A 26,755-nucleotide genomic window follows, 5' to 3' on the forward strand; every position below is an offset into this window, starting at 1 on the left:
TGGTCAGTTCTTATTAATTTCTTTTGTGTTTTTGCAATACAGGTAAACCACGGCCTCTCTCCATGCCTGCTGAAACTTGTCTTCGTGTGACCGACCCTTATGCCAGGCCCTGGACACAAGGAAGAAAAGGTATGAAATGTGCAAAGACAACAGCACCTACCTGTTTCATGTCCGTTTTTAATGTGAGATTTAATCCACACACAAGAAAATGTAATCAGAAATGCTGTAAATTTGTTCATACGCATGTTTGAATGATTCTCAACATTCTTACAAGCATTGTCAGATTTTTTCTTTTTTTTTTCTTTTCCTTCACTGCTTCATGTTTTCTCATGTTGTGTAGGAGAAGATCTCTTGTACAGATACCTCAGCAACGAGCGCATACCCACTATAGCTGAGGAGGTGCCTGCAATGGGGCGCTCATACAAATCTACAGATAAACGATGTGTACGAGGTGTAGACCATGTGCGAAACAGCCGGGTCCTTGTCGGTGTAGACCTCCACAACAACTCCACCATCCCCTATCAGGAGGACTTTGCCAAAAATGCTATGACGTCCACTCCGAAAAGACCCCCTGCGGAGCCCTCGCTACTGGTCAGTTGGATCACGAGGCTAAAGCTACTGACTCATTAATGTCACCTTGCGCTCTAAAGCTGTTCTGCTCTTTCTCCTTTCTCCTCATTCCTACTCCAAGTCTGCTTCCTTTTCTAACTGATTTTCTGCCTCAAACTGCTTTTTTCACGATTTAACTTGACTGCCTTATAAAGTGATAGAACATGGCCATACTTACTTTAAAAACTTTTTCTGAATGTTTGGAAACACTGCAGCAAATTCTTTTGCAAGAAATCCAAGGGCTAAAATGTTCATCATAGTGTTGGGTATTAATATTATAATTTGTGCAGTGAGCTATTTGCAGTACATATCTACCTCCATAAAATTCTGCTTGTAACAGCATTACACAAATGTGTCCATTGAATTTTAAATCTGCTTCATTTGGAATATTGGAACTATGCAGACTTTTAAAAAACGTGTTTCCAAACAGTCTCCATGCGAACTAAAACTGACCCTTGTCATCAAATACATTCAGGTGTCTCTAATCCCATAATGTTTTAATTAGGTGTATCGAAGATATTTTGCATAAGAATTACCCCTACATACACACACACATAAACACACACACAAGCACACATAAGTCAGTTGGCAGAATTTGTCACATTTGCTTACTCTGGGTTCTTTAGTGTAATGTTATTTATTATACTGTGTAAACCTCCTCTAACAATTGGTTTTTACTGACCAAGGTTTGTGTTTTATTTTATTTTATTGCGATTTGTCTTCTCCAAGTGGGGAAAATATTTCAAATGTTTATTTTCCTCCAAGTATCTACCCTTGTGTTTTAAAATAAGGGTATATATATATAATTTTTTTTTTTTTTTTTTTTTTTTTTTTTTTTTTTTTTGTATTTAACAATTGTTGCCTTTTGTAATGCTTGCCTTTAAACGAGAAAGGTGTAGTGTACTATAAGGTTGGATGATGAGGCCAAATTTTCTACAACATGCACTAGATTGTGGACAATAATGACAGTGCATTATCTGCAGAGTGAATTGAGCATTTGGGTTTTTCTCAGCTACATGCATTCTCAGATGTCTGACATACGATTTATAAAATTGATTGATTTATCATGCTAAACTCAAAAAACATAGTTCACACAATTTATAAGTGAAACCCGAAAGCTCAGCCTCTGAATCCTAAATTCCATTTGAAAGGACCATTTGAAATGCTGTGACACAACTATCTAGTCAGGCAATATACCTTGCTCATGGTAATGCTTTCTCACATTTAATACTAACATGTCTAGTAAAATGGAGAAGTAGTTAAAACATTGTCATGACTGGAAGGTTGTGAGTTTAAATCTTGGGACCAAAAACTGTCACTACTTGGCATTTTAGCAAGACCTTTAACCATCAGCTGTATAGATGAGAGAAAAAACTTTACTCTACTTTTCTTTACTTTTCTAGTAAAGTAACTGGGAGAAAATGTTCACAAAGAATGAGAATGCACACTTTTCTTTCTATAGACCGCTGCTCATTAGGTTTTAGTAAAGTTTAGGGACACATACTCTGTGTGTTGCTTTTGTACTACAGTAGAAAAATAGTTGTAAAGTTCAGCTTCTCAATAGGAGTTTGCTGACTGAACAATCTGCACAGTCCTGTTTAATTCAGTACAGTTAAGTTAGCGCTCAGAGACATTATAATAGTCTAGTATCAGACTGTATACTGTACAAACAATCAGTGGATAAACTGTATACAATCAGTGGAGTTGATCTACTGCACAGGGACTAGGCTTAATTATTGTCCAGAACATCCCCTTTAAAGCTGGAAATATTCAACAATGTTGAATCAAACTGCTTTATGCATTGGGTGTGCATGTATACCGGAGTCTGTACTATACTGGTCTTATACATTTTTGTCATTTATTACAGTTTATTTAAAGTTCGTAGCTCAGCCCAAAGGTTTCAGCACAGTGGTTAACAGTATTAAAGTAATGTAAGATATTTCTATTGCATTTGGGGATTATTTGTATTTGGCTTTTGTATATTTAAGTGATGTGTATCATTAAAAGTGCCATGTCACATTTGTTTTGTATTGTCTTCATTTAATAATCTTTCATTTATACTCTGCATTTTAACAATACTTACATTTATAATATAGGTCAGAATTTAGGAATCAAATTAAAGGCAGTTTATTCTAAAGCAAATACAGTAAGTTAGCAAGAGACACATTTGGTTTCGGGAACATAAACAACACTTGGACAGTAAGTAACATGGCTTGAAAAAAAAAATCATGTTAGTTTAACAAGTGCATCATTTGATTAAATAAAGAGTTGACTTGAGGTTGACATCTTGCACAAAATAAACCTCATTATGTTTGCTGATTGTAAGTAATGTTCATTATAACACCAGCACAAACAGTACATGCAAAGAAAAGGGACATTTTAATAAAGAAATATTATTGGTGTATATTTTACATACACTGTATTCCATTTTAGGAGAACTTGACCAATGTGATGAGAATATTACAATATTATAGATTTAAGAGGCCTTGACCATAATGCCGTTGCCGTCTCCGTCCTTCACACTGTCTGCTCTGCTCTGCTCTTCTCTGGCTTGTTTGGGCATTCTAAACAACAACACTCGTACTACTAAATTTCCTTTAAACCTCTGTCTTGCTTTAGCTTCTCTAACAATGTACCGAACTTTTCAAATCCATAAGAGAGCTGTGTTTGAAATGTGCTCATGTTTTCTTACCAAACTGCATGCTTAATCCTTTTGTAAGTGAACTGAAGATCTTTTAAGGAATAGTCAGAAGGATTGATTCCTTTTAGTTTGCATGAACAGATTCTTTTAGAGATTGTAATCTCTGCTGTGTTCTACTCTGAAACCTCAGGAGAATAACTGCCTAGCTCTTTCTCTTTACACTTTAAAAAACCCCACAAATTTCTATTAGACAATTATATGCCTTCCAATGAAATTATATAAATACTTCAAATTTCATATGTTTTTGTTCCACTCTAATTTCAGGGGTTCAGTGGCCTCTTACTGTAGTGTAGCTTATTTCTTTGTCTGTGTCCCTTTACAGGATCCTGACTGGTCATCCAGCAATGTGTTTATGAACAAGTGAGTGGCTATTGTACTGCACCTCTGAATCAGCCCTTATATGTCTCCTCAGTCTGCATATCCAGTTACAGTGACACTCCTCTGACACTCCTCCAGGCCAGGCCTTGTATAATTAATGGTGTCAGTTGTGTGGAATGCATGATGGGTGGCTTGGGTGCTGATTTGCCAACAGTGACAGCACACAGTGAAGCACAAAACACAGATGGACATAGAACATAACACACGTAAATCCAGACTTACTATGATAGAAATGAGCACCACTTGCATAGAAATGACATGCCTGAGAAATGTGGGTCATGCAAAAATAGCACTCCGCTGTTTACCACTCAGAAAGAGAGGAAGTACTAAAGCCTGAAAGTCTTGTGTTTCAGAGCAGGTGTAATGTCTCATTATTGGCAAGATGGATGGCTAATCCAGTTCTCTTTCTACAAGATTGTACTTCTATGAATGCAGACATTACTCAAAAAATTCTTCTAATTTTTGCTACAAAGAAATGGAAATCTTCTTACCTACATGTTTGATTTGGATATTGCGGCCTTATTGTAAATGCACAAAAGGATTTAGCCTCCACATTTTGGGCATGTAAATAAATCAATATTACAAAAATACATTTTCATGTCTTACAATAGTCATCTTGACACACCTGCCCAAGCATTATAGCTCTAAGCATTTGGTGGTATGTGATCTGTATTTATGAGGGTCTGCAGCCAACACAAATATGTAATAGAGTTTGGCCAATTTTTTATTTTTTTTTTTTTTAAAGTATTGAATTCACAGATACCCCAGTGAGAAATCATACCATAATGATGAGAATTGAAATATTAAGTAGCTTGTACTTAAACCACATACCATGTAGCAATAAAATGTATATAAATCTTTTAATTTTACTTTAGCTTGCCTCCCTGCCATGTATATGTTTCCATTGTTACTTATAGGAACTCTGTTTTCTCGCCTGCTTTGATTAGGTACAGCACTTCAGCAATGCGAGCCTGGTCATTCTCTCAAGCGGTAAGAACCTCCCTTGATTTTTGTGTGTTTTGAGTACATCATTTTAGTTGGAGCTCAGTGCAGTGACCTGTAGTACATTGGGAAAGAACTAAACAACAGTCAGAGGTCAGATATGAAAACTAAAGAGAATGTCTCTGATCCTGAGTTTAGTTATATAATGAGGATAATAATATTACTATTAATAATGCTTTTCCTTTCTTACTCATATTCGTAGTGACAGCTGTGAAATTTCAACACAGGTCATTTTCCCTACACAAAACCTTTATGAATTCACACTTTACCTTTTCTGCTGTGAATACGTTATACTTTACAGCTTAAAGCAAATATATTTGCTTATATTTATAGAATGAGAATATTTCAAGTGATTTAAATTCAAGTGAAAGTGTGTGAGAGCAGGACAGGTGTTGATCTCAAATTTCCTGTGTGTGACATGAACATTTAACACATAAACCCCTCTCAGTTACTTTCCCACGGTCATTCTTCTACACACACCGTTTCTGTCCAGCTGTGAACACTGTGTCTTAGGCTGTATAAAGCTGAATTTTGTATCCCATGTCAAAGTAGAAAGCCTTTTTCCATTCTCAGCTGGTATCCTAGCCATCATATTTTTCTACATGACAACTGTCATTGATTCATCTTTGTATTATGTTTATTTGAGTAGTTTGAGAATGTAAGTTATGTTTAGATTTCCTTATATTGCCTCATTTTCCTTCAGAGGGAAATGTTGTATCTGGACACTCATAAGAAATAATATGTAAGAAGTAAAAACTCACTAGAATTCATAATAGACATAAAATGTATTTTTTTCTGCGTTGTGTGATCAATCCATCTTCCCGTGTAATCCACCTAAGCAGTATAGGGAAGTGTATAAGGACTTGACTCATATCATGAATATGTAAATGAAACTGCACTAAAATTCACATGAAGATTTGAGGTATTTGTGGCCAGAGGTGAACAGACACATGGAACATATCATCTGATTAGCTTGTGTCTGGCCATTATTATATTACCTGATCCCACTTCTCATTATGATATTTAGGAAGGGGGCTAAGAAAGAAGTGCCTAAATTTTATCATCATCAGTCAGTCATTTTAATAGTGTGTGTGTGCAAACATTGAGAATTGTTTTGGCTACAGCTCCAACAGTCTGCTGATAAGTATAGAGATTTTTAAAGAATGTAAATAAAGCGCACTTTTGACTCTTCGGTTCAATGGTGCGTCCAGATTCTTAGACCGAACAAAGCTGCCTTTTCAGAATATTTTATTATCTTATCAGTAACTGCTTAATCCTGCTCAGGGTTGTAATGAATCTGGAGCCTATCCCAGGAACAGTAGGTGTGAGACAGGAATACACCCTGGATAAGATGCCAGCCATTTCCAAGGCACCATGCACACACATTTAAACACGCTGTTTTTGGGACGTAAGAGGAAACTGTAGAACCCAGATGAAACCAATGGCAGGCATAAATAGGGGGAAATATGTAGAAACTCCACACAGAGTTAACTAACTCTTTAACAGAGTTAACACACACTAACTTTAGCTCAGGACCCTCTACACCACAGTGATGTACTGGCTTCCTAGTGGTTCTATAGTTCCTAATTTTAAGGCATAGTTATTATTATCCTGTCACAGTTATTTTTGTTTGCATCTAATTCAATTAATTCAAGGTTTGGTGGCAATTTTTTCTTCTTCTTCTTTTTTAATAACTAATAGTGACCCAAACCACACTCCTGCCTTCATTTCGCTGTAATCCTCTCTTTTTTCTCGTTTAAAATTGGGTTAGAGCGACACTCGGTGGCTATTCACGGTACTGCAGATATGTACAAACATAGTTAACGCTTGTTTGGGAACATTTAAACGAGGGCCGTACATGTTGTGTCATTTGTACTATAATAATAAAACTAATAAACAACAGACATTGGGTAATCTCTTTCTTCCACGGTAATCTTAGACATATGTGCATCCTGCAGCGGTTTCCCTGCTCTGTAAATGTATCAACAGTCTAAGAAGAAAAAAAGCAGAAACTGAGAAACTTCTGGCAAACAGGATTGGAAATATGGCCACTCAGAGACCAAACCTGAACTTCACTTTCATAGTTCCTCTTTCTTTTGTCAACACACACCTGTAGCTATCGCATGACTAAGGAAATGAGAGCTGTGTAATGAATGTATAACGTCCGTTCTTATTTTTTCGTTCTTTCTTTCATCCTTCCTTCCTTTCTTTTACTTTTTTTTTTATTTTATTCTTGTCTTGTTTTTACGTGACTTACTTCCTAACCGCATACTCAGTACTCAACATCCCTTTGGGCGAACGTGATCAGTCTGTGCGCTGTGTCTGTGTTGCTGTAGCCTTGTTTCTATCAAGCTTTTGCGTGAGGTAGAAAAAAAAAATAGCAGTTGCGACTTAGTTTTTGTGTCTCGCCGCTAAAGGAGAATGTTTGATGAGGACAAAACGGAATGTTTCTCGCCATCATCCAGCACAAGTAAGTCTACAGTAAAGGAAACATCACCGATGAAGGACTTTAGATTTTGGGACTTGGGGGTTTCCAGTTGGGTTTAACGTATGTGTAATTTATGGAAAAACTGCAAGTGTATGTCAGTTACTAAGAAAAGCTTTTTTTATTTATACAGCAAGTAAAATGTCAGCGTCTTTGAAGTAATATTGGATACTGTAATATATATACTGTGTGTGTGTGTGTGTGTGTGTGTGTGTGTGTGTGTGTGTGTGTATTAAGATACAGCACCTAATAAGTTGAACACTCAGTGAAAAGTGAGTAAAAATCAAACGGGTGTAACTGTATTTTTTCTCTTTTTTTCATCCGGAATCTTAACGTTCTTGTGAAGCAATTGGAGATTAATTATAAATTATTTGTCTCAACTTTATTACAGAAATGTTATATTGAAATGTATAGTGTCAGTTCGACAGATTCAGTCTGTGAGTTTTGCTTCAGCAATACTAAAAACTAATAGATCTGCCATATATATTTGGTGAAATAGCAAGAGAAAATGATTGACATTGATCTGAAGTACTCGTCTACCCTTTAACCACACTGTTACACCAGAAAGGAGGAACTGATACAAGTTGAGGAAATTGAGTAATACCCCTCTTCATTTAGGTTGTCTAGTATAAATGGATGCAGACTGTCAAGCCTAATATGCTGGATAGGATTCAGACATTTGCCTTTTGCCAAAAATATTTGACAAGTAATCTTTATTTTAATGGCCCCTGTCTCCTAGCTCATCTACACCGTAAATTCAGTGTTCCTAATCCATCTGTATTGAGAATAGATATAAAAAAAAAAATGAATATGTACCAGCTCTATAGGTCTGAGTGCTGAGTTGAGAAACACCTTTTAAATATTTACAAAGTCTTTACAAACTCTGAAAGTACACATTGTCATCATGATTATTGTAAAACAATATGCTACGCTGACAGTTTTCTTAAAGAAACTGCTTATATGTTTAGAAGTACTTTATTTGGTCATAATTTTGAAGCACTTTAATGTCTGTAGAGTAGCAAATTGCACAAAACATGTTCAGAAAGAGCTTAGTTAATCACGTCGTTTTAGTGAAGTGTTTGTGTGGGCTATTTTTTTCAGTGTAGCTGTTCTCTGTATGTGATGTCACTTCCTCCCACCACATGTTTGTGGTTTCAGCTGAGTTTCACATTTCAGTTCTTCAGTTCGTGTGGATTACTCTTATTGACAAGTAGTGTTTGAGATTCTGTGATTATTTTTAGTTAAGTTGCTGGATTTGGTTATGTTTCAGGCATCTTTCCCCATCTCACTGGCCCCTCAAACAGATGCTGATCAATACAACCCTGTAAGTACTCTACTATTCCTCGTGTGAATGGTATATTTATTAATATATATATGGTATATATATTAGTATACATTTATTAATGTATTCCTTTTCTATACGTTTAATACGTGCATCTATTATTAGGTGTCCCTCCGGCTTAAGTCAAAGAAGAAGACTCGAGGTAGGTTAGGGATCACAGTGTGCACAGCTGTGCAATAGTCATTGATAAGTCCAGTGTCTAAAGTGATTTGTTTTAAACAGACAATGCAACAATGAGCAGAAGGAGGGTTTCCGTGAAGGACCTGGACCCAGTGGACCACCAGGGCTGGCTTTACAGAAAGACTGAGGGGAAAGGGTTCCTGGGCATAAAGTGGAAGAAGTACTGGTTTGTACTGAAGAAATCCTCACTGTATTGGTACACCAATCAGCTTGTGAGTGCATTCATTAGCATACAAAACTACAGTAAATGTCCAGAATTCATAGTGCAAAAAGTTTATTTCTTTTATTAACTAAATTAGATGGATTTATTTATATACATTGTTTGTATTTGATTTATTTAAATACATTTATTTATTTATATACATTGTGTCTTCTTCCTTTGTTTTTTATAGGCTGAGAAAGCAGAGGGATACATTAACCTGACTGATTTTCTGATTGACCGGGCAATGGAGTGTAAAAAGAAATAGTGAGTGCCATTTTTGTCCTTTGGGACAAGTGAATAATATATTTACAAGGACAAATAAATGGTAAATACTATGGTTTAACTAGCGGGCTGTTTAAGGCTTTTAACCCTTACTTGCTGTCCTGTCTCATTTGTAAGTTACTTTGGATATAAACCCCTTAGCCAAATGATTTAATGGATGATATCGCCTGTCACATGCTGAGTTGGAGACACTGCTAATACTTGTGTAAAAAGACATATCTTGCCACATGTAGACTTTTTTTTAAGGTATATTACGTATAGTGTTTTGTGTATTTAATTCAGTGCTATGAAAGCGTGCCACCCAAAGGCCACAATGTTCTACTTTGCTGCTGAGAATCATGAGGAGATGAACAGGTAAGACTGATGCCATTGCATGCACATAAAGCACACTATAACGACATGATCTTATGTAAACTCATCCTGTCCTGCTATGTCTTTCAGATGGTTGAATAAGCTGGGTCTTGCATCCATACAGTATGAGCCCACAGAAAGCCATCCAGCTGGTGAGTCCTCACGTGGCCATGATTCAAGTTTCTGAAAATGACGCATGCAAGAATTTAAGCTCAGAGGTTTGACCTAATTGTGCGTGTCTGTGTGTGTGTGTGTGTGCACGTGTGTTGAAATTCTAGAATGCTATAGTGAATCTAGTGATCATGAGGAGGCTGAGTCGACTGAAGCACCCCCTCCACCCTACTCTGAGCAGCTGCTGAAACAAGACTCTCAGAGTGTGAACAGTCCATCAGGATCTGGACTGCCGGTGGGTACTTTTTGCACAGTGCTCTCTCTTTTGTAAGAAACATAATCCGTTCAGGTGAATTGCAAATGGCTTGAGTTGAGCAAGACTGGTTTTACACGTTATTGTGGTCGAAAATGTGTCACAATGTAACATAACATATACTTCGGGTGCAAGCACAATTTTGTACATTGCAGCACAGCCTGCTATAACAAGTGGAATGAGTGGAGATATTTCTCCCTGATACATTAACAGGAGCACTTGGGTGATACATTTTATTAGTGCACTTTTCTTTTACATTTTATCTACATTTTATTTACATTACATACTACATTTTATCTAGTTCACTTGAATTCAGGACTTGAATGATACTATGGGAGAGAGTGTGCATGATCTAATTCTAAAAATAATCATGGTCTAAAATTGTTATATAACAAAGATTAACACAGTTGTTCATATGCTGAAGCTTCCTGTAGCGAGATACTAATATAACATTTAAGGAAGGAGTCTTGGGTGTCATCATTTTGTAACTGTCAGTAAAGAGAATCTTCAGGTCAGGACTTCCTGCTTTCTGAGTAACATGACATGCTGTGTTTCATTGTCTTATTAACTTCAAGAGCGAGAAAAAAGAGACACTGTTGAGGGAATGACTGTTTACAGCTATTAAAATGTAAGTGATAGCAGGAACCAGTTTAGTTTAATCACTAACAAGTAGCCCATGTAACACTTAGTGCTCATCACACCAACACTCCCTTAGTGTTTTATTGAATGAGTTTCCTTAAATCAAAACAGTCTGTGGTAGATACAAACAAAACTTCAAGATAAACAGTTCCAGTTGCCTTGACTTTCACTGTAGATCTCAAATATTATTAGACTATTAATGAGGTTTAAATGCCAGGCAACGTCTTAGATCTTAGCTGAACTGATGAATCCCTCAGGTAAATGACAGACGTTTATTCCAGATTTACCATATACTGTATATTGCAGATTGACTCCAGCACAGTGATGTTTTGGTAACAAAGGTTAAAAAGGAAGTTTACTAAATATAATTTGATGGTATTTGACACTTTGTGAGTTCAACATATATTAATGCATATTTATGCATTATAAACATCAAGAACCCACCACAGTGTGTAGCAGGGCTCTCAAGTGTCACGCATTGAGCGTGACAGTCACTCATTTAGGTATTTGTCACGTACTCCCACCACACATTGTATTTCTCACGCAGAAAAACCTACTATTTATCATATTTAATATGCCGCAGCGCCCAAAATGTATCAGTCCGCACCGCTGTCTCTATGGAACCGGGCAGGAATCAAGCGCGTCTTCCCTGGAGTAATTAGTCGAGCCTGCCACTTATCAGCCATTCAAAAAAAGAGGCTACACAATAGCCAATCAGAAAATAGCACTGGGTAAGATTTAACGCAACAACAAATGAAAAAAAAGCATATCCTTTGAGCATCACTTTGAGCACAGAGTAAGTCATGATCTCCTGTTGTAATGTTACAACAAATTTACAACTTGTTTGACACAAACAATGACATTTTGACTGCTGTTAAAATGATAATCAATTTTTCATGAGTGTCTGTAACTTAGCCAACAGTTTTACAGCCTGTTTACTGACAACACCTGCTTAGAACAAGTTGTCTAGGCCAGTGCTTCTCAAACTGGGGCCCTGAGATGGTGCCAGGGGGCTCCGTTCTTCTGACATTTTATAAAATAATGAATTTATCATAAATTAAATCTCAGAAAAATAAAGCTACTAACCACCAGCACTACATTGTATAATTTAATGTTTTTTTAATTCAAATATTAAGTTTTGGAATGTTTTATGTCACAATTTATTTATTAATTTATTTTTGGGTGGGGTTGGGGGACGACATATTTAAAATATGTCACTCTTGCCTGTCTTCAAAACTTGAGAGCCCTGGTGTAATATTGCGACCTCACAGCTACAGGGTCACTGTGTGTGGAGCTCTATCTGTTCTCTTCGCCCCTGCTGTCTGTCCACGTCCTAAAAACATCCCAGTAGTTAAATTAACTATACTAAATCGTTCCTGTGTGTGTGTGTTCGGTTTCATGTGACTGTTAATACAATCCATTGTGTATTTCTACGTTTCTAAAAGTCCTTTCTTTGTCCGTTTTTTCAGAGGAGTCTTCCTCCTCCATACTCATCTCCTGTTCCCAGTGAGGCTTCGCCATCCTCTCCAGTGAGCACCATGACGTCCCAAAGCTCCATGTCCTCTCTGGCCAAGCAGCGCCAATCTTGGCTAGACCTTGTCTCCCAGGCTGGACCTACTGCTGCAGAGAACGTAGTGTCCATTGCTCAGGTTCACGTTCGAAGAGACACAGTACAAGAAGCACCATACTGCAGTGAGCCTGCTGCTGCTCTGGCTCAAGAACCCCATGTAGAAGCCACAAAGCGAGCACCAGCTCATTCAGGAAAGAATCAGTTTACACATAAACCTAGTAAGCATATATAATACCTATAAGTATATATTATTTTTGTAAACTAGCCCAACAAGCAGTGACTATTATTCTAATAGCGCTTTTCCATTGGATGCTAAATTAACCATGATTCCACAAGCAATCATTATTTTCACCTGCGAGCCTGTCATGCCAAACTTCACACTTAATTTGTTTTTTTTTTTTATTTGTTTTGTTTTTGTATGTGAGCTAAGCTGGACCATATAAGATGATCCAGAGATGCAGAAGTGCAGACTATTGACTGGCCAAACACAATCATTACAAAATTAATGGTTATGTTAATGGTGTATGTTATCATTTTTTTGCTCCCTGACTAAACCGTTTTATTTTCCTTTTCAGCAACAGCAAAAACAATCCTACTATAACACTACTGCAGTATAAATTCTGCACTATAGCTTAAAAATGATGTCATTGTTAATTACCAGCAGTATTTTTCCACTACCTTTAGACACCCAGTAACCTCCATAGTGTTTCCTACTTTCACACACTGATGGTCAGATACACTCTTGGGTTAGATTAGATGTTGAGCATTTATGGTGCCATTTTGCTGGGCAGAAAAGCACTATTAGTGTTACTTATTTACTGATATTACACTTTATTTACTTTATTCTCAAGACTTCATTAAGAATTATGGCTTTAAAAACTGTCTGCAATTATCAATTTTATTTTCAGTTGAGGAAAGCACTAGTGATGAGATGGAGAAATTGTACAGAGATCTGAAAAGGGCCAGTCTGTCTCCCTTGGGTGAGCGGAGGCCATCATCAAAACGGGAATTCAGAGCTTCCTTTATTAAACGCTGCAAAAACCACAAAGTCAATGACAAGTTGCATCTCGTTCGAGCGCTCAACAGCACACTAAAGGTTAGCATTTGTCCCAGTTATTTTATCAGATTTTAAAAATCTCATTTTAGTTTCTTAGTATGGTCTTTGTCTTGGCTCTAGGCTAAAGAGGCAGATTTGCTGACTCTGGATCAGGTGCTGGCTGATTCTGCACTCACAGCAACTAAATTCCGCAAGTGGAAGGAGGCAAACATGGTATTGCTACAGGAGATGCATGCGAGAGATCCTCCTCCTCAGACCCAATCCTGTGAGGTTTCTGATTTAACAGCTGCTGTTTCCCATCTAACAGAGACTAATTTATAGACACACTTCAAACGAAAAAAGTTCAGAACGAAAAGCAGGCCACAGTGGACCTGAGCCTGAAACATTTCCCGTTTTACCACATATCTTAAAAATGGAAGGACTTGATGCATTATTTGTATTTATCTTGTGTTTTTTTTTTATTTCCTGGTTTTAAGACCCGTCAAGTGTCTCACGTCATTGCAGAGTCTTATCATGTTTTTGTGTTAGCTCTAGCTGGAGGAGATTTTTTTTATTGTCTCCTGATATCACAAAATATCTTTGGTGAACTAACTTTTTTTTTTAAACTGTGTACAGATTTAGAATGTGGTTCCTGTAAATGTTTGCTAACAATCAAAAAATGGTTTATTTCCATTTTAGTGAAATAAGAATAAACACTCAACTGAAATTTTTTAATGTTTTTGTTGCTTTGTTTGTTTTTTATCTTGTAAGAGATAAGAAGAGAGTTAATCCACAATCATACAGCCATAAGAGATCAGGTTACAAGAGATACAGCCACAATTCAGACTTTACAGCAGTCCGTTTAATTTCTAAAACTTCAAAATACAGGTTTAGCTGGAAATCCTAGAATTGCTGAGAAAACACTCTTACACTCTATCCTATAATCCTATCAGAAGCCTCTGTATTTAGGCACCATTCATCATTCAGGCTTTTCTCCAACCTCTTGTAAGTATGCTTCTACTATTTAAAGTAAGCGAATCAACAAGGAAAATTTAATGAGGTCAAACCAGTGTACAAGGTACAAACAAGGTTTCAGTTGATTTAGGGTCTGATTTGCTCTGAAGGCCGTGTTTAGTTCCACTAGATGGCAGCTTCATGCTGTCATGAAACAATACAGGGAGAACTTGGCACACTGGTGAGAGGTGTGGCACAACATTTAAAGTCTCATTTTGTACTTAAATGCTGTCAGCAGTGTATGAGCTTGTATTGTATGTGTAGTGGGGAAAAAAAAACATTTTGACATTTGCTCAGAGCAAGTTGGCAAATAATTCACTAGATTCCCAAACATAATTTCATGCTCAAGTTCAAGTACCAACAAAACAAAATGCTGTGTATTATAACCCCTTGTCCCAACATGTTGCAGACAGTAATGTGCTATATTTTAAACATCCCTTGACTGAATGAAAAAAAGAAAGATAGCCATTAGGTAGATTTTTTAAAAGTAACCCAAGGAAATGTTACAATAATATGAAGTTGAAATGTTCCGTTCTTATGGTTCTTCTTCAGGAGTACATAGTAAGGTGCAGCCACTAAAACATGAGCAGATTAGAGAATTAAAGTGGTAAAGATAATCACAGACTTGAAAATATCATCTCAAAATCAGTGTATAAACATGAATATTACATAAGGAATTTTTAGAAAGACATACCTCATGCTCTCTGAGATGCAAGAAATTGCTGTCGCCAAGTTTACTGAATATTTCTTTAAAACACAGAAAATAACATGCATATTAATGAAACTGAATTTAAAACCGCTGTTTGTTTGCTTTGCTTGAAAATTAATGTATAATTAGAAGAATAATAAATGGATTTTTGTTTTCTTTTTCGTGTAGACTTAACTGATTTTTAATAATATACTCAAATATGTAATGTATTATAGCATAAAATAAATGAAGCCAGCTCACCAGACATGCAGCTTAGACGTAGAGCCAGATAGATGAATCTTTCCAGACTGATTCGACCAGTGGAGTCAGCAAAGCGTAGATTTGTAAGTTCCAGCAACTTATCACTAATACGAAAGCCTAAAAGAGGACATATGCATATAAGAAAAATATGTGCCTATACGGAAAAGTACCTACATCCTCTAAAGTAATGCAATAGGATGCCTTAAAGCAAAATTAGCTGCATCAACTACATAACAAAAGCATTAGCAGGAACCTGTGGCTTCTATTGCATGCCGAAGCTCTGTCAGTGACAGAATGCCGTCTCTGTTGCTGTCCACACGGTAGAAAATATCCTGTGAAAACACATAAGGTTTGTAATACATCACTGAGACCTGCACAAACATGGTAAATAGTGAGCAATTAAGGTCTAATACTTAAACATTTTAAATGTTTACCTTGTACACATCAGTTTTTCTCAACAGCTCACCGAGTTCATGCGCACTAAGTGTTCCAGTAACTGAGAGCTAGTAGAGTAGACTGCTAAGGATGATCCCAAATCTAGCTAATTATGCACAGTTTTAAAACATTTCAGCCAACCACAGCCAAAGCATATATTCATTACATTTGTATATCTTTACAATTGCTGGTAGATGTTTGTTATGCATACAGGATTGCAGGATGACTGTTACAGTGGCTGTAAAAGTAAAGGAAGGATACATCCATCATAGCGACGATACTCTGGCAAGCATCCAAACTGAAACCTCCTGTGTTTTTCACACCACCTGCATGTACAGATATTGATTAAGCAGAAGGTTACCTGTAAATAAAGTCTACCTAAATGGAATATGACCAGTTGCTCACCTTTAATATATTTCTCATTTAGAAATCTCTGAAGCTGCTCTGCATTCACATCCTGATACTAATCCAACAGAAGAAACATAAAACATTCAGATTGTAGTCAAATTATATATCAGTTTCAAGTTGCACAGATATTTGCCTTAGTTTCATTATATCATTAAAGTCAAGTTTCATATCCATATTTTGTTTCTTTTAGTTTTGCATCATTGGAATGGTAACTCAGTGGTTAAGGTGTTGGACTACTGATAGGAAGGTTGTGAGTTTGAATCCCTGCTCCACCAAGCTGCCATTGTTGGGTCCTGAGCATTACTTAACCCTCAGTTGATTAAATGTTAGTTGTTTTGGATAAGGGTGTCTCCCAGATTTTTAATAAGTATCATGCAAATCAATAGCCAAATCAGCAGGAACATTTGTGCAAATATATTTTTCTATGAAACATCCTCCATAACATTTTTTGGTTGAGGGTAAAGGCTATTCTTTTTTAATAAAAGAGCATAGTTACATGATCAGACATTTGACGCAGCATTTTCTCATCATAGTTGTAGGCCATAAAGGGTTCTCTATAAAAAAAAAGAAAATTGGTTAAGGAACATTATTCAGCCAAAATGAAAGCAATATAATTGAAAAGTCACCCCCAAAGTTCCCTCATCACAAACTGTGCCTACAGTTAGCACCCTGTCACTTGAATAAGGTTAAATGTTAACTGTACTGCACATACCCAGTGTGAGTTTCTGTCTTTGAACAGAGGCCCAGAACGAAGGAGGCCGTTTTATTGGATTCATAAGTAAATGGCACGATGATATAGTCTCCTGGGTCCAGCTTCACATACTCTGTTACTTCACGTGTATCAAGCATCGCTTTGGGTGCAAACACCAGATTAATGTTGCTTAAGAAGGAAACTGTGGAGGTCATACCAGATTCTACCAGCTACAGTAGAGAAGAGAAAATATGAATTTTTAGAAAGAGATTTGTGCTACAAACTGTAAGTAATATAACCGACTATAGTGAACTTACCTGCTTTGTTTTCTAAAGAAAAAAATAAACAAAGGCAATGAGTACAAAGACAAAGGGCAGATAACCATATTCCAAAAACAGAGATTTTTTATAATTCTCACTAGCCTTGAAAATGCAGAATCCCATGTGAAGATTTCTGGTGAGACGTCTGTTTCTCTTATCAGGCATTTGCATGAGAGACACAAGTATATTTTGCCCCTGGTTTGTTCCTGGTTCACACGACGTTTTTATCTCAGTGATCCTGACCGGAAACTGAGGGTTGGTCCAGAAAGTGTCTAAAAGTGTCATGGGGCCACCAGCTGTGCTGCCTGCGAGCCAGCGGCCCTCGTGCACTGAATAAATCCAATGGCTTTCAAGAGAGCCATCCAAAAAAGCAGGAGAGTAATTGCAGATATCCAGCTGACAGAAGCATTTGCAGAAATCTTCCATAGACATCCTCAATTCAAAATAAAGGCACATATTCAATTTAATTCAACATGCACTAGAAGGTCATTTTGTAGTTGTTAGTTAGCTATGTCTATTGACTCCTACCAGAACTCTCCATCGTCTACAAAATTTGTGCATGCTTTGCGTTCTTCTTCACTGACCGTTGACCATGATTCTGATCTGAAAGTAGAAAAAAAGAGCATATTTGTGTTATTGATTTGATTTAACCTATGTGTGTTTATGGACTCAAATAAAAGATTAAGAAAAAATATATAGCAAAAAAAAAAAAGATATAGCAACATTATCTAATGCAACAGCAACACCAACAGGACACACCGGACAGTTACTAGAAAGCTTAAGCTGTATTTTGTCAAACTAAAAACAGTAAATCTAAAAAGAGTCTCATCTTCAGGTTTTGTTCAAGACAGTTCAAGGTTTTGTACACAGAACACAATTTTGAAAATGGCTTTTAGTAAAGGTAATGAACCTCAGGCCCTCAGAAACAGAAACTTATACACGGGACATACATAGTAGCAGCATGTATAATATTTGTCATGCTACTGTCCACAAGTGCCCCAAATTCAACTGTGCCATTTTTTGTTTTCTTATTGTACACCCTGAGCTACAGATAGTGGATAGATGACATTTGAGATTATCACTGAGATAGGCAACACCAATATTTAGTCACTTTAAAGCATTAAGTGTTTTCGCATTTATACTTATCTAAATCTATTGTTGTCTAAGTGAATCAATTTACTTTGCTGATTTGTTGAAGTGCACATTTCTTGTTTATTATTTCCTGGTTTTGCAGTGTTCAGTACAACACAACTTCTTACCCATCACACCAGCTTCCCTTCCATTCTGTGTGTCCCCAGGGGTTTAACAGCCTTACCAGCAGAACTGGATTGCCATTGCTTTTCACCTATTTAAAAGATCCAAGGTATTATCCTTTGAAAGCTCAGACTGAAAAGCATTTTAAAGATACAAAGAAACTAGCCACAGAACAACAAACACAGACCAATCAAACAGAACACTGTGAAACTGAAAAACTAAACCGAGAACAACTGATCTTACTGATGTTTTAAAGTATGCATTATGGCGATGCTAAAGAGTGAAAGCTGCTGTTTACAAATGTTTAAATGGTTTTAAACTTATAAAATACTAGAATTCTAAAAACATCACATAAAATAATTTGATTTATAATATTGTCATGTCAACCATCTGGCTGATTTGACCATTTCACAATTAAAGCAGCCATTATGTTAACTGAGGTTTAAAGCCGTTCCAGCATTGCGTACACAAAATGAATAAAGAATAAAGATCTGGTATGGAAGAGCTGGAATATCCTGTACAGAATCCTAACCTCAATCCCATTAAACACCTGTTCTATAATCACATATGGGTATGTGATGGTTAGGTGTCCAGAAACATTTGACCATACAGCGTGTCCCGTCCGATCTTTATGATGCTCTGATAAACTGGACGTCATTGAAATTGGTTACTCCTGATATACAGAGACCCATAAAATGTCCACACCAAAAAATAGTGGAAAGACACATTGCTATGAGGTAAACAAAGGTTACATCATACTAAACATTGCAGTGGAAACTTCTTTCAATAGTCTTTTTAACTCAAACCCTTGTGTTTGGATACTTTGGATAGTAAGGTAAAGTGTATATTTATTTTCATTTGGAAATTAAATTAAAAGACAGTAAAAGCTCTAAAATTTACAAGCTGCTTCCTTAAGCTGGATTGATAAGAATAAGACGTACCATGGTGACTCCTGTTACAGTGTAGGCATGTCCCTCCACTAGACCATTGTTCTGTTGTGAATTAAGCGCTGACTGAAAAAGAGTCTTGTAAATAGGCTTGGTATACAAACATACATATGGGCTAGAGAGAAGTTATTAACACAGAGTATGTAACTAATCATGCACAAAGGTTTATGGAGCAGTAGTGAATAGTGTATTTACATTTCCAGGTGTACCACAACCCATCAGAGAGTTGGCTCTGGCTGCTCGATTGATCAAGTCCCACAATTTTTGAGGGTTCTCATTTTGGGGGTCTACAGTCATGTGCACGCCACCAGTAAAATCCTTCAGGGCTTCAGATACCCAGCCAAATTTCATGTCTTCATAAGACCCACACACTCTGAAAAAAATGCAAATGACACAGCAAAATTCCCTGAAAAATTCATGGCAAGTTCATTCAGTCATGGTATTATAAACTGAGGCTTACTTGGCATATGCCTTTTCTAACAGGGCAGGCCAAAACTCAGGAATTCTGGAATTTTGGATTTTAGGGCGTACAAAAATGAGTTGTCCATTAATGGTAGGTAGTTTGTCATCAATTACAACATCAACCCATTTGCCAAACCTCCAGAACTGTGAAAAAAATACAATTTCATTATTATAATGCATTAAAACACATATATAAATTAAAGTACAAAAGTCAGATGAAATATGTTTTAGTGGAATACTTACCCTAAAGTGAAATATTCCTACATAATCCTTCTCAAATGACTGTCCATCTGGAAAGACCTTCTGCATGATGGGCTTCTGAAATGTGAGCGCACCAACTGCAGCTAGAAACCAGCAGTTACCTTAAGGAGAAAAAGCATACTTACTGAGTCACTGAGTTTTAAAGTGTTATTACACAACATTTTAAAAAGAATTTCTATTAGCATATTAACAAAAACAAACAAAAAATAATACATGATGAGTTGGCTGAATAATATCAACTTCAAGGCTACAAAAGGCTACATATGGCATGCATTCAGTTAGTGCATTATATATCTTACCCACTACGCCCTGGGCAAAGTCAAACCTGGACACACCATCAACAATCAGACTTGGATTTGGCACCAGTTTCTGAAAATAAGCCAAAAAGCCATCTAAATGCCAGAATCTGCTGTACATGCGTCATTTTATAACCACCCATTAATCATTATGAGAATTTTCCATTAATGCTCTCTTTTAATTTATTCTGAAGGTTTGTTTTCTCAGTGTGCCTGTTTTTATTTCCTTATTTTAACTTGAAGAACTGGTTTCAGCACAAAGGTGTCATTTTCACTCTCATTTCAGGGAATGATTGTTTTTAATTTAATACCGTTGGTCTTATCCATTCCACTTTAGCCAATTCCTCAGGCCGTAGCAAGTTTTCTCCGATAGAAGTGCTGTCAGGGGGGAACATGTCATCAATATATCTCCTGTCTCTGATAAGATAATACTGGCGAAGCAACTCATAGTCCTGGCCCAGGAACTTCTTTGGGTTACTTAATGTCCCCACACCACCGCTTTGCTGACGCTCCTTTATGATATTCATGCACACACCAGGAGCAGGCATCTTAGAATTTTGTTATTCTGTATAAAAATAAATATGTCATACCTGGTTATTACATGCACTTATTATTTTTGAACATTTTGAAATGAATCACAAACCAAAAGTTTGCATAAACCAAAAGTTACGATCATTTGCTTACCTGCTCTTCCAGAAGAGGCACAAAGAGCAGGTAAGCAAATGATTATACAGTAAAAGATTTCTTCATCAACACAACAGTGCAGTCTAAATGATGAGGTATGAGATGAAGTACCTCAGGACAGCAGAAGAAGAAACAGAATGAAATCTAGTAGAACTCAATGCCAACAGTTTGAACAGTGTCTCCACCAAAACTCTAGTCCTTCTTGTTACTTATTTGTATGCCTGAAATACTATATATTTCAGATAGGAAAAACTTTTTTAGACATTTCACCTTTACTGCCCTGTGAGTTTGGATCAATTTCAAAATCTATTTAGTTAATCTGCTGATTATTTCATAAATCCTGCAAAAACTCAATCATTCGTTCTTACAATTTAAAGCTGAAGAGAATCTCAGACAGGTGAATGGACAGATGGGTGCACAGAGTGACAGACTCACAAATGGCATAAACTGTATATAGCTGAAAATAACAACTGTGTTGTATGACACCACTCAATGTTGCAGGCAAAAAGACAAAAGTCTTCAGAGTTTTATTAAGGATTGATTAATAGACATGAGTAGAAAAGCATGATCTTGCATATTTACAGTTTTAGGACCTTAAACTTGTAGCAACACCCTGGGGGATAGTTGTTTTACACAATAAATCCTTGCAATAACATTAACAAGTAATGGCATGTATTATTTTGGCAAATGCTTTTATCCAAAATTATTCAGGAATTCCAAACATAGACCACTTTAAATAGTCGAGTGACAAGCCGTTTTATATTCCTCCAGCTCACAAGTGCAATAGCCAAAACTTATAATGGTTCAAAAAACTTGAAGTGCTAAGAAGTTCTAAACCCACTAGTTATTATGCTGCGGTTTCAATAGAGCTTACAAATATAGCATCAAATGATCAATGACAACTAAAATAGACATTGTGTGCATATATATTCTAAGGCTAACATTACTGACTGATGAACTTACCTTGTTCTTTAAGACTACTTTATGCTGCAACTCATTATAGAAAGAGTTTCTAATGTGATATCAGTTTATGGAGTTTTAAATACGTCTAAATATTTGTAAAAGTTTTCATTTTACCTCAATGGCAGAAGGTAGTGAGATCTCACGCTGAAAAATGGTAGTCTAGTTTTTTGTTTGTGTCTCATATGTCTTTTTGTTTGCCTGAGGCGTTCAAAGGTTGGCCTCAATGCTCCACCTATCTTCATATTTTCCTGAGAATAATACCGCTTCATTCCCTAAGGTTTTTTTTTCAACAAGACTAGACAAGTCAAATTCTGGCTGTTGGAAACCAATACATGTTCACAAGTAGTCTCACTCTCACAACATTCTCACAGTCACAAGAGTCGGTCGGTCTGTCTGTCTGTCTGTCTCTCGCTCTCGCTCTCTCTCTCTCTCTCTCTCCATCATTTCTCCAATATTTGATGGCTTCAACAGGAAACAATTTATGTTAAATCTATCATGAATTCAGAAATGATGCTGATGCTTATACTTATAAGTTGCCCAAAGCTCCCATTTACACAATTCTACATGACAATATTATTTATAAGCACAGTCTCCAGTGTTTAATCAGAGAAGGATGGGTTCCTTGACTCTGGTTTCTCTCATGGTTTCCTCCTCATATCATCTCAGGGAGTTTTTCATTGTCATTGTTGCCTTGGCCTGCTCATTAGAAATACTGATTAATTTTTTTTTTAAATCACCAAATTTATTTATTTATTTATTTATTTTTTACAATTTTTATATGAAGCTGCTCTGAGACAATGACCAGTGGTAAAAGAACTAGATAAATACAACTGATGTATTAGTAGATTGTCCTGTAACATGTACTGTAATGTAACATGTACATGTGATCTGTATATGTTCCAGAGTATTTTCTTAGCACTGCTGAAAGGTGCATTTTGTTTGTGATGGTGCATTTGGCATGCTAGTCAAGTCATTTTAATCATAAACAGCGGGTACAGTACACAGTAAAATTAACTTTCCTCAATGACTATGGTGCCACATGAATCACAGAACTACAAGAGAGAACACAAAACTAAGTTGCAAGTAAGTAACTAAGAATGCAAAAAAGCAGAATGCAACATACATGTATGCGTTCTGTAGTGCAACAGTAAAATCATCATCAGCTGCTCTAAGAAAGTATAGCCAATGCTGTGATCTTTTGACCAGTAAGGTAGTGTTGGAAACCTTAAGAAATCCTCTGAGTTGTGGACACACAGGAAACAAAGCTGGTTACTCTCTCCACCTTGAGGGTTTTTGAGCATAACCAGAGCTATGACTCTATGACTGCATCATAATTGACACTCGCTTAGCACTTACTTTACATAATATCTAGAAGTACAGTAACCTTAGCTTACTATGTTGATTACATTATTGTGAAATAGAACATCTGTATCTAGCAACTATGGCAGTTACTAGATTTGTATTTACTTTTTATATAATTGGGAGTATGTTAATGAAAATTATTTGGATATTATATTTTATTGCTGTGTTGCATAAGGATGTGAAATAAAAAATAAATACAAATATGTGGTGCCTGCTTTATGATAAAGGGGGGAAAATGTGCCAAATGAACACACAACTATCAAAATACTCTTAAGAGATCATTTCAAAAGTGAAACTGGGTATTTGAAATTTATCTGCTGATGTCTAGCTGACGCAAGAAAAACATTCCTGGGTTTCTATTCAATTCTTCAACAGATCACTGTTTATTACACAGTATATAAATACAAAAATCAATACCCTCTTTATTGGTATCAGGAAGAGTTACGGTGGGGAAAAAATCATACATGAAACAAGATGAAGCATGTAGAAGCATGACAAACTAATTTCCAAACTTTTAACAAACAAGTTAGAATGAGCTGAATGTAGTGTTACTGAGTCTAGGATTTGTGTCTTGTTTAAATACAACAAAATTACCATCAGAATTAAGACTTAAGGCATATTGGTATAAAATAAGTATAAAGTATAAAAAACAGTCTAAAATAAGACTGTACAATAAACCAATATTCTCTACTTAAACTGACTGAGGCTTTAAACCGTTTAATCAACAAAGGAATAGTTTGCTTTCAATTAAGAGAAGCATTGGATGTAACCTCTGTGTTTATGCATATTGGCAAAGTTTCACTGAAATTACATTTCCCTAAAATAGGGTGTGAAAATTCTTTGCTCATATATCAACTCTCATATCTGTTTCCTATCTGTGGTCATTCCTTACATATCTGTAATGAATGACCCCATAGGTGTCAAAGTTAAGGGGAAATCCTAACTGTATTTTGCGCCCAGCCAGGGACAAACAAAAGGGTGAAGAAAATGATGGTAGTTTTGTTTTATTTACACTTGGTGAACTTCCTCGTTGTGTTCAATTACATTTTAATCACTTTTTCAATTGTGTACCTTATCCAATATCTGATTTATGCAGGATATCAGACACATTTCTCTTTTGTGCAACTGTCTTTTATTATTATTATGTTTTTATGACACGATGCTTCAATCATTTCTCTGACAAAGCTCTACTGTTGTCTCAGGATGTGCTTATTTTAGCCATCTATAATGGCTTAAATATCCATTATATATTTTTCAAAAACCGTTTATTATAACTGTTAAATCATTATATACTTGTTTATATACCTTTACAGTATATAACTGTTTTCTTTTTCATATATCATATGTTGTGTGTTTGTGTATTGCCACTAGATGGCATTAAAACCCCATTTTTTTACCTGTCAAATATTTCTGGTAAAATACTGTTGCTTTCATTTAGCAAATAGGAAATGCAGGTGTAATTGTAAGGGTTGCAATAAAAGCAATTTAATTTCAGTTTAATGTCAACGATTCCCAATGTGTTTAACTGCATTTCAGTAACATCAATGCAGCTAATAATTTGTGTCAATACTTTCCGATTTCCGAAAATGATTAAATGACACATGAGTAGATTAATAACAAGGTCCGTGACGTCGCCCGGTATGGCGCAACCGGGGCCCCACTCTGGAGCCAGGCCCGGGGTTGGGGCTCGCATGCGAGCGCCTGGTGGCCGGGTCTTACCCCACGGGGCCCGGCCGGGCTCAGCCCGAAGGAGCGACGTGGGGCCGATCTCCTGTGGGCCCACCACCTGCAGGAGGGACCGTAAGGGGCTGGTGCAATGTGGATTGGGTGGCAGTCGAAGACGGGGGCCTCGGCGACCCAATCCCCGGACACGGAATCTGGCTCTAGGGACATGGAATGTCACCTCGCTGGGGGGAAAGGAGCCTGAGCTGGTGCGGGAGGTTGAGAGATACCGAATAAAGATAGTTGGGCTCGCCTCCACGCACAGCTTGGGCTCTGGAACCCAACTCCTTGAGAGAGGCTGGACTCTCTACTACTCTGGAGTTGCCCGCGGTGAGAGGCGGCGGGCTGGTGTGGGCTTGCTCATAGCCCCCCAGCTCAGCGACCATGTGTTGGAGTTCACCCCGGTGAACGAGAGGGTCGTTTCCCTGCGCCTGCGGGTCGGGGATAGGTCTCTCACTGTTATTTGTGCTTACGGGCCAAATGGCAGTGTAGAGTACCCGACCTTCTTGCCGTCTCTGGAAGGGGTGCTGGAAAGTGCTCTAACCGGGGACTCCATCGTTCTACTGGGGGACTTCAACGCTCATGTGGGCAGCGACAGTGACACCTGGAGGGGCGTGATTGGGAGGAACGGCCCCCCCGACCTGAACCCGAGTGGTGTTCTGTTATTGGACTTCTGTGCTAGTCACAGTTTGTCCATAACGAACACCATGTTCAAGCATAAGGGTGTGCATCAGTACACGTGGTACCAGGACACCCTAGGTCGGAGGTCGATGATCGACTTTGTGGTTGTTTCATCTGACCTCCGGCCGTATGTCTTGGACACTCGGGTGAAGAGAGGGGCGGAGCTGTCAACTGATCACCACCTGGTGGTGAGTTGGATCCAATGGCAGGGGAGGAAGTTGGACAGACTTGGCAGACCCAAACGTACTGTGAGGGTCTGCTGGGAACGTTTGACAGAGTCTCCAGTCAGAGAGAACTTCAACTCCCACCTCCGGCAGAGCTTCAACCAGATCCCAAGGGAGGTTGGAGACATTGAGTCCGAGTGGACCATGTTCTCGGCCTCCATTGTCGACGCAGCCACTCGGAGCTGTGGCCGTAAGGTCTCCGGTGCCTGTCGTGGCGGCAATCCCCGAACCCGGTGGTGGACACCGGAAGTAAGGGATGCCGTCAAGCTGAAGAAGGAGTCCTATCGAGCCTGGTTGGCTCGGGGGACTCCGGAGGCAGCTAATAGGTACCGGAGGGCTAAGCGAGCTTCAGCCTGGGTGGTTGCGGAGGCAAAAACTCGGGTCTGGGAGGAGTTTGGTGAGGCAAACTCCCATGAACCCTCCAGCAACCTGGCGAGGGTATAGAGATGGTCCAGTGTTCCACGACCGGGACGAAACCCGCATTGTTCCTCCTGAATCCGAGGTTCGACTATCGGCCGAATTCTCCTCTCCAGTACCCTGGCATAGACTTTTCCGGGGAGGCTGAGTAGTGTGATCCCCCTGTAGTTGGAACACACCCTCCGGTCCCCCTTCTTAAACAGAGGGACCACCACCCCAGTATGGAGAAGGACTATCGGTTGGCCTCGAAGAAATTCTGGCAAACCGTCCGGCGCCTCAGGAGGGGGAAGCAGTGCCCTGCTCACACTGTTTACAGTAGGAGTGGGAATCTGCTGACTTCGACTGGGGACATCCTCGGACGGTGGAAGGAGTACTTCGAGGTTCTCCTCAACCCCACCGACATGTCTTCCATTGAGGAAGCAGAGGCCGAGGGCTCAGTTGTGGACTCGTCGATCCCCCAAGCT

The 26,755-nt window shown here is 37.9% G+C and overlaps 2 protein-coding genes across 2 annotated transcripts in view; one reads left to right on the forward strand and one right to left on the reverse strand.

Moving 5' to 3' along the window:
- Positions 1 to 13,931, forward strand: part of LOC132852556 (connector enhancer of kinase suppressor of ras 3-like) — a 46,487-nt gene extending 32,556 nt beyond the window's left edge. The window contains exons 12-25 of the mRNA XM_060879813.1: positions 43 to 129; positions 341 to 591; positions 3,633 to 3,670; positions 4,636 to 4,678; positions 8,446 to 8,499; positions 8,623 to 8,659; positions 8,740 to 8,909; positions 9,090 to 9,163; positions 9,464 to 9,535; positions 9,623 to 9,684; positions 9,811 to 9,938; positions 12,065 to 12,383; positions 13,074 to 13,261; positions 13,343 to 13,931. Coding sequence (XP_060735796.1) covers positions 43 to 129; positions 341 to 591; positions 3,633 to 3,670; positions 4,636 to 4,678; positions 8,446 to 8,499; positions 8,623 to 8,659; positions 8,740 to 8,909; positions 9,090 to 9,163; positions 9,464 to 9,535; positions 9,623 to 9,684; positions 9,811 to 9,938; positions 12,065 to 12,383; positions 13,074 to 13,261; positions 13,343 to 13,543 — 1,724 coding nt within the window. The 3' untranslated portion in view covers positions 13,544 to 13,931. The remainder of the gene's footprint in view (positions 1 to 42; positions 130 to 340; positions 592 to 3,632; positions 3,671 to 4,635; positions 4,679 to 8,445; positions 8,500 to 8,622; positions 8,660 to 8,739; positions 8,910 to 9,089; positions 9,164 to 9,463; positions 9,536 to 9,622; positions 9,685 to 9,810; positions 9,939 to 12,064; positions 12,384 to 13,073; positions 13,262 to 13,342) is intronic.
- On the reverse strand, positions 13,919 to 22,196 carry LOC132852557 (calpain-1 catalytic subunit-like). Its single transcript, XM_060879814.1, has 19 exons — positions 22,000 to 22,196; positions 20,550 to 20,803; positions 20,242 to 20,311; positions 19,925 to 20,043; positions 19,680 to 19,825; positions 19,415 to 19,592; positions 19,214 to 19,285; positions 18,278 to 18,363; positions 17,547 to 17,621; positions 17,121 to 17,451; positions 16,720 to 16,928; positions 16,504 to 16,561; positions 16,005 to 16,062; positions 15,861 to 15,925; positions 15,599 to 15,667; positions 15,418 to 15,496; positions 15,165 to 15,281; positions 14,910 to 14,962; positions 13,919 to 14,790 (listed from the first exon to the last, which is right to left on the reverse strand). The coding sequence occupies exons 2-19, from the start codon at positions 20,784 to 20,786 to the stop codon at positions 14,764 to 14,766; spliced, it is 2,049 nt and encodes a 682-aa protein (XP_060735797.1). The 5' UTR covers positions 20,787 to 20,803; positions 22,000 to 22,196; the 3' UTR covers positions 13,919 to 14,763.
- Between the last annotated feature and the right edge of the window lie 4,559 nt (positions 22,197 to 26,755).

The sequence above is a fragment of the Tachysurus vachellii genome, chromosome 10 (assembly GCF_030014155.1).
Source record: "Tachysurus vachellii isolate PV-2020 chromosome 10, HZAU_Pvac_v1, whole genome shotgun sequence".
Lineage (NCBI taxonomy): Eukaryota > Metazoa > Chordata > Actinopteri > Siluriformes > Bagridae > Tachysurus > Tachysurus vachellii.

Bases quoted from the DNA above. Each gene is read 5' to 3' on its own strand.
- LOC132852557 (XM_060879814.1), bottom strand. From the start codon at position 20,786: ATGCCTGCTCCTGGTGTGTGCATGAATATCATAAAGGAGCGTCAGCAA. The intron at 17,622-18,277 runs GTAAGAAGTTGT...TTCTACTTTCAG, and splicing joins AAGGGAAGCTGGTGTGATGG to ATCAGAATCATGGTCAACGG. The intron at 14,963-15,164 runs GTGAGCTGGCTT...TGTGTTTTAAAG, and splicing joins ACGTCTAAGCTGCATGTCTG to AAATATTCAGTAAACTTGGC.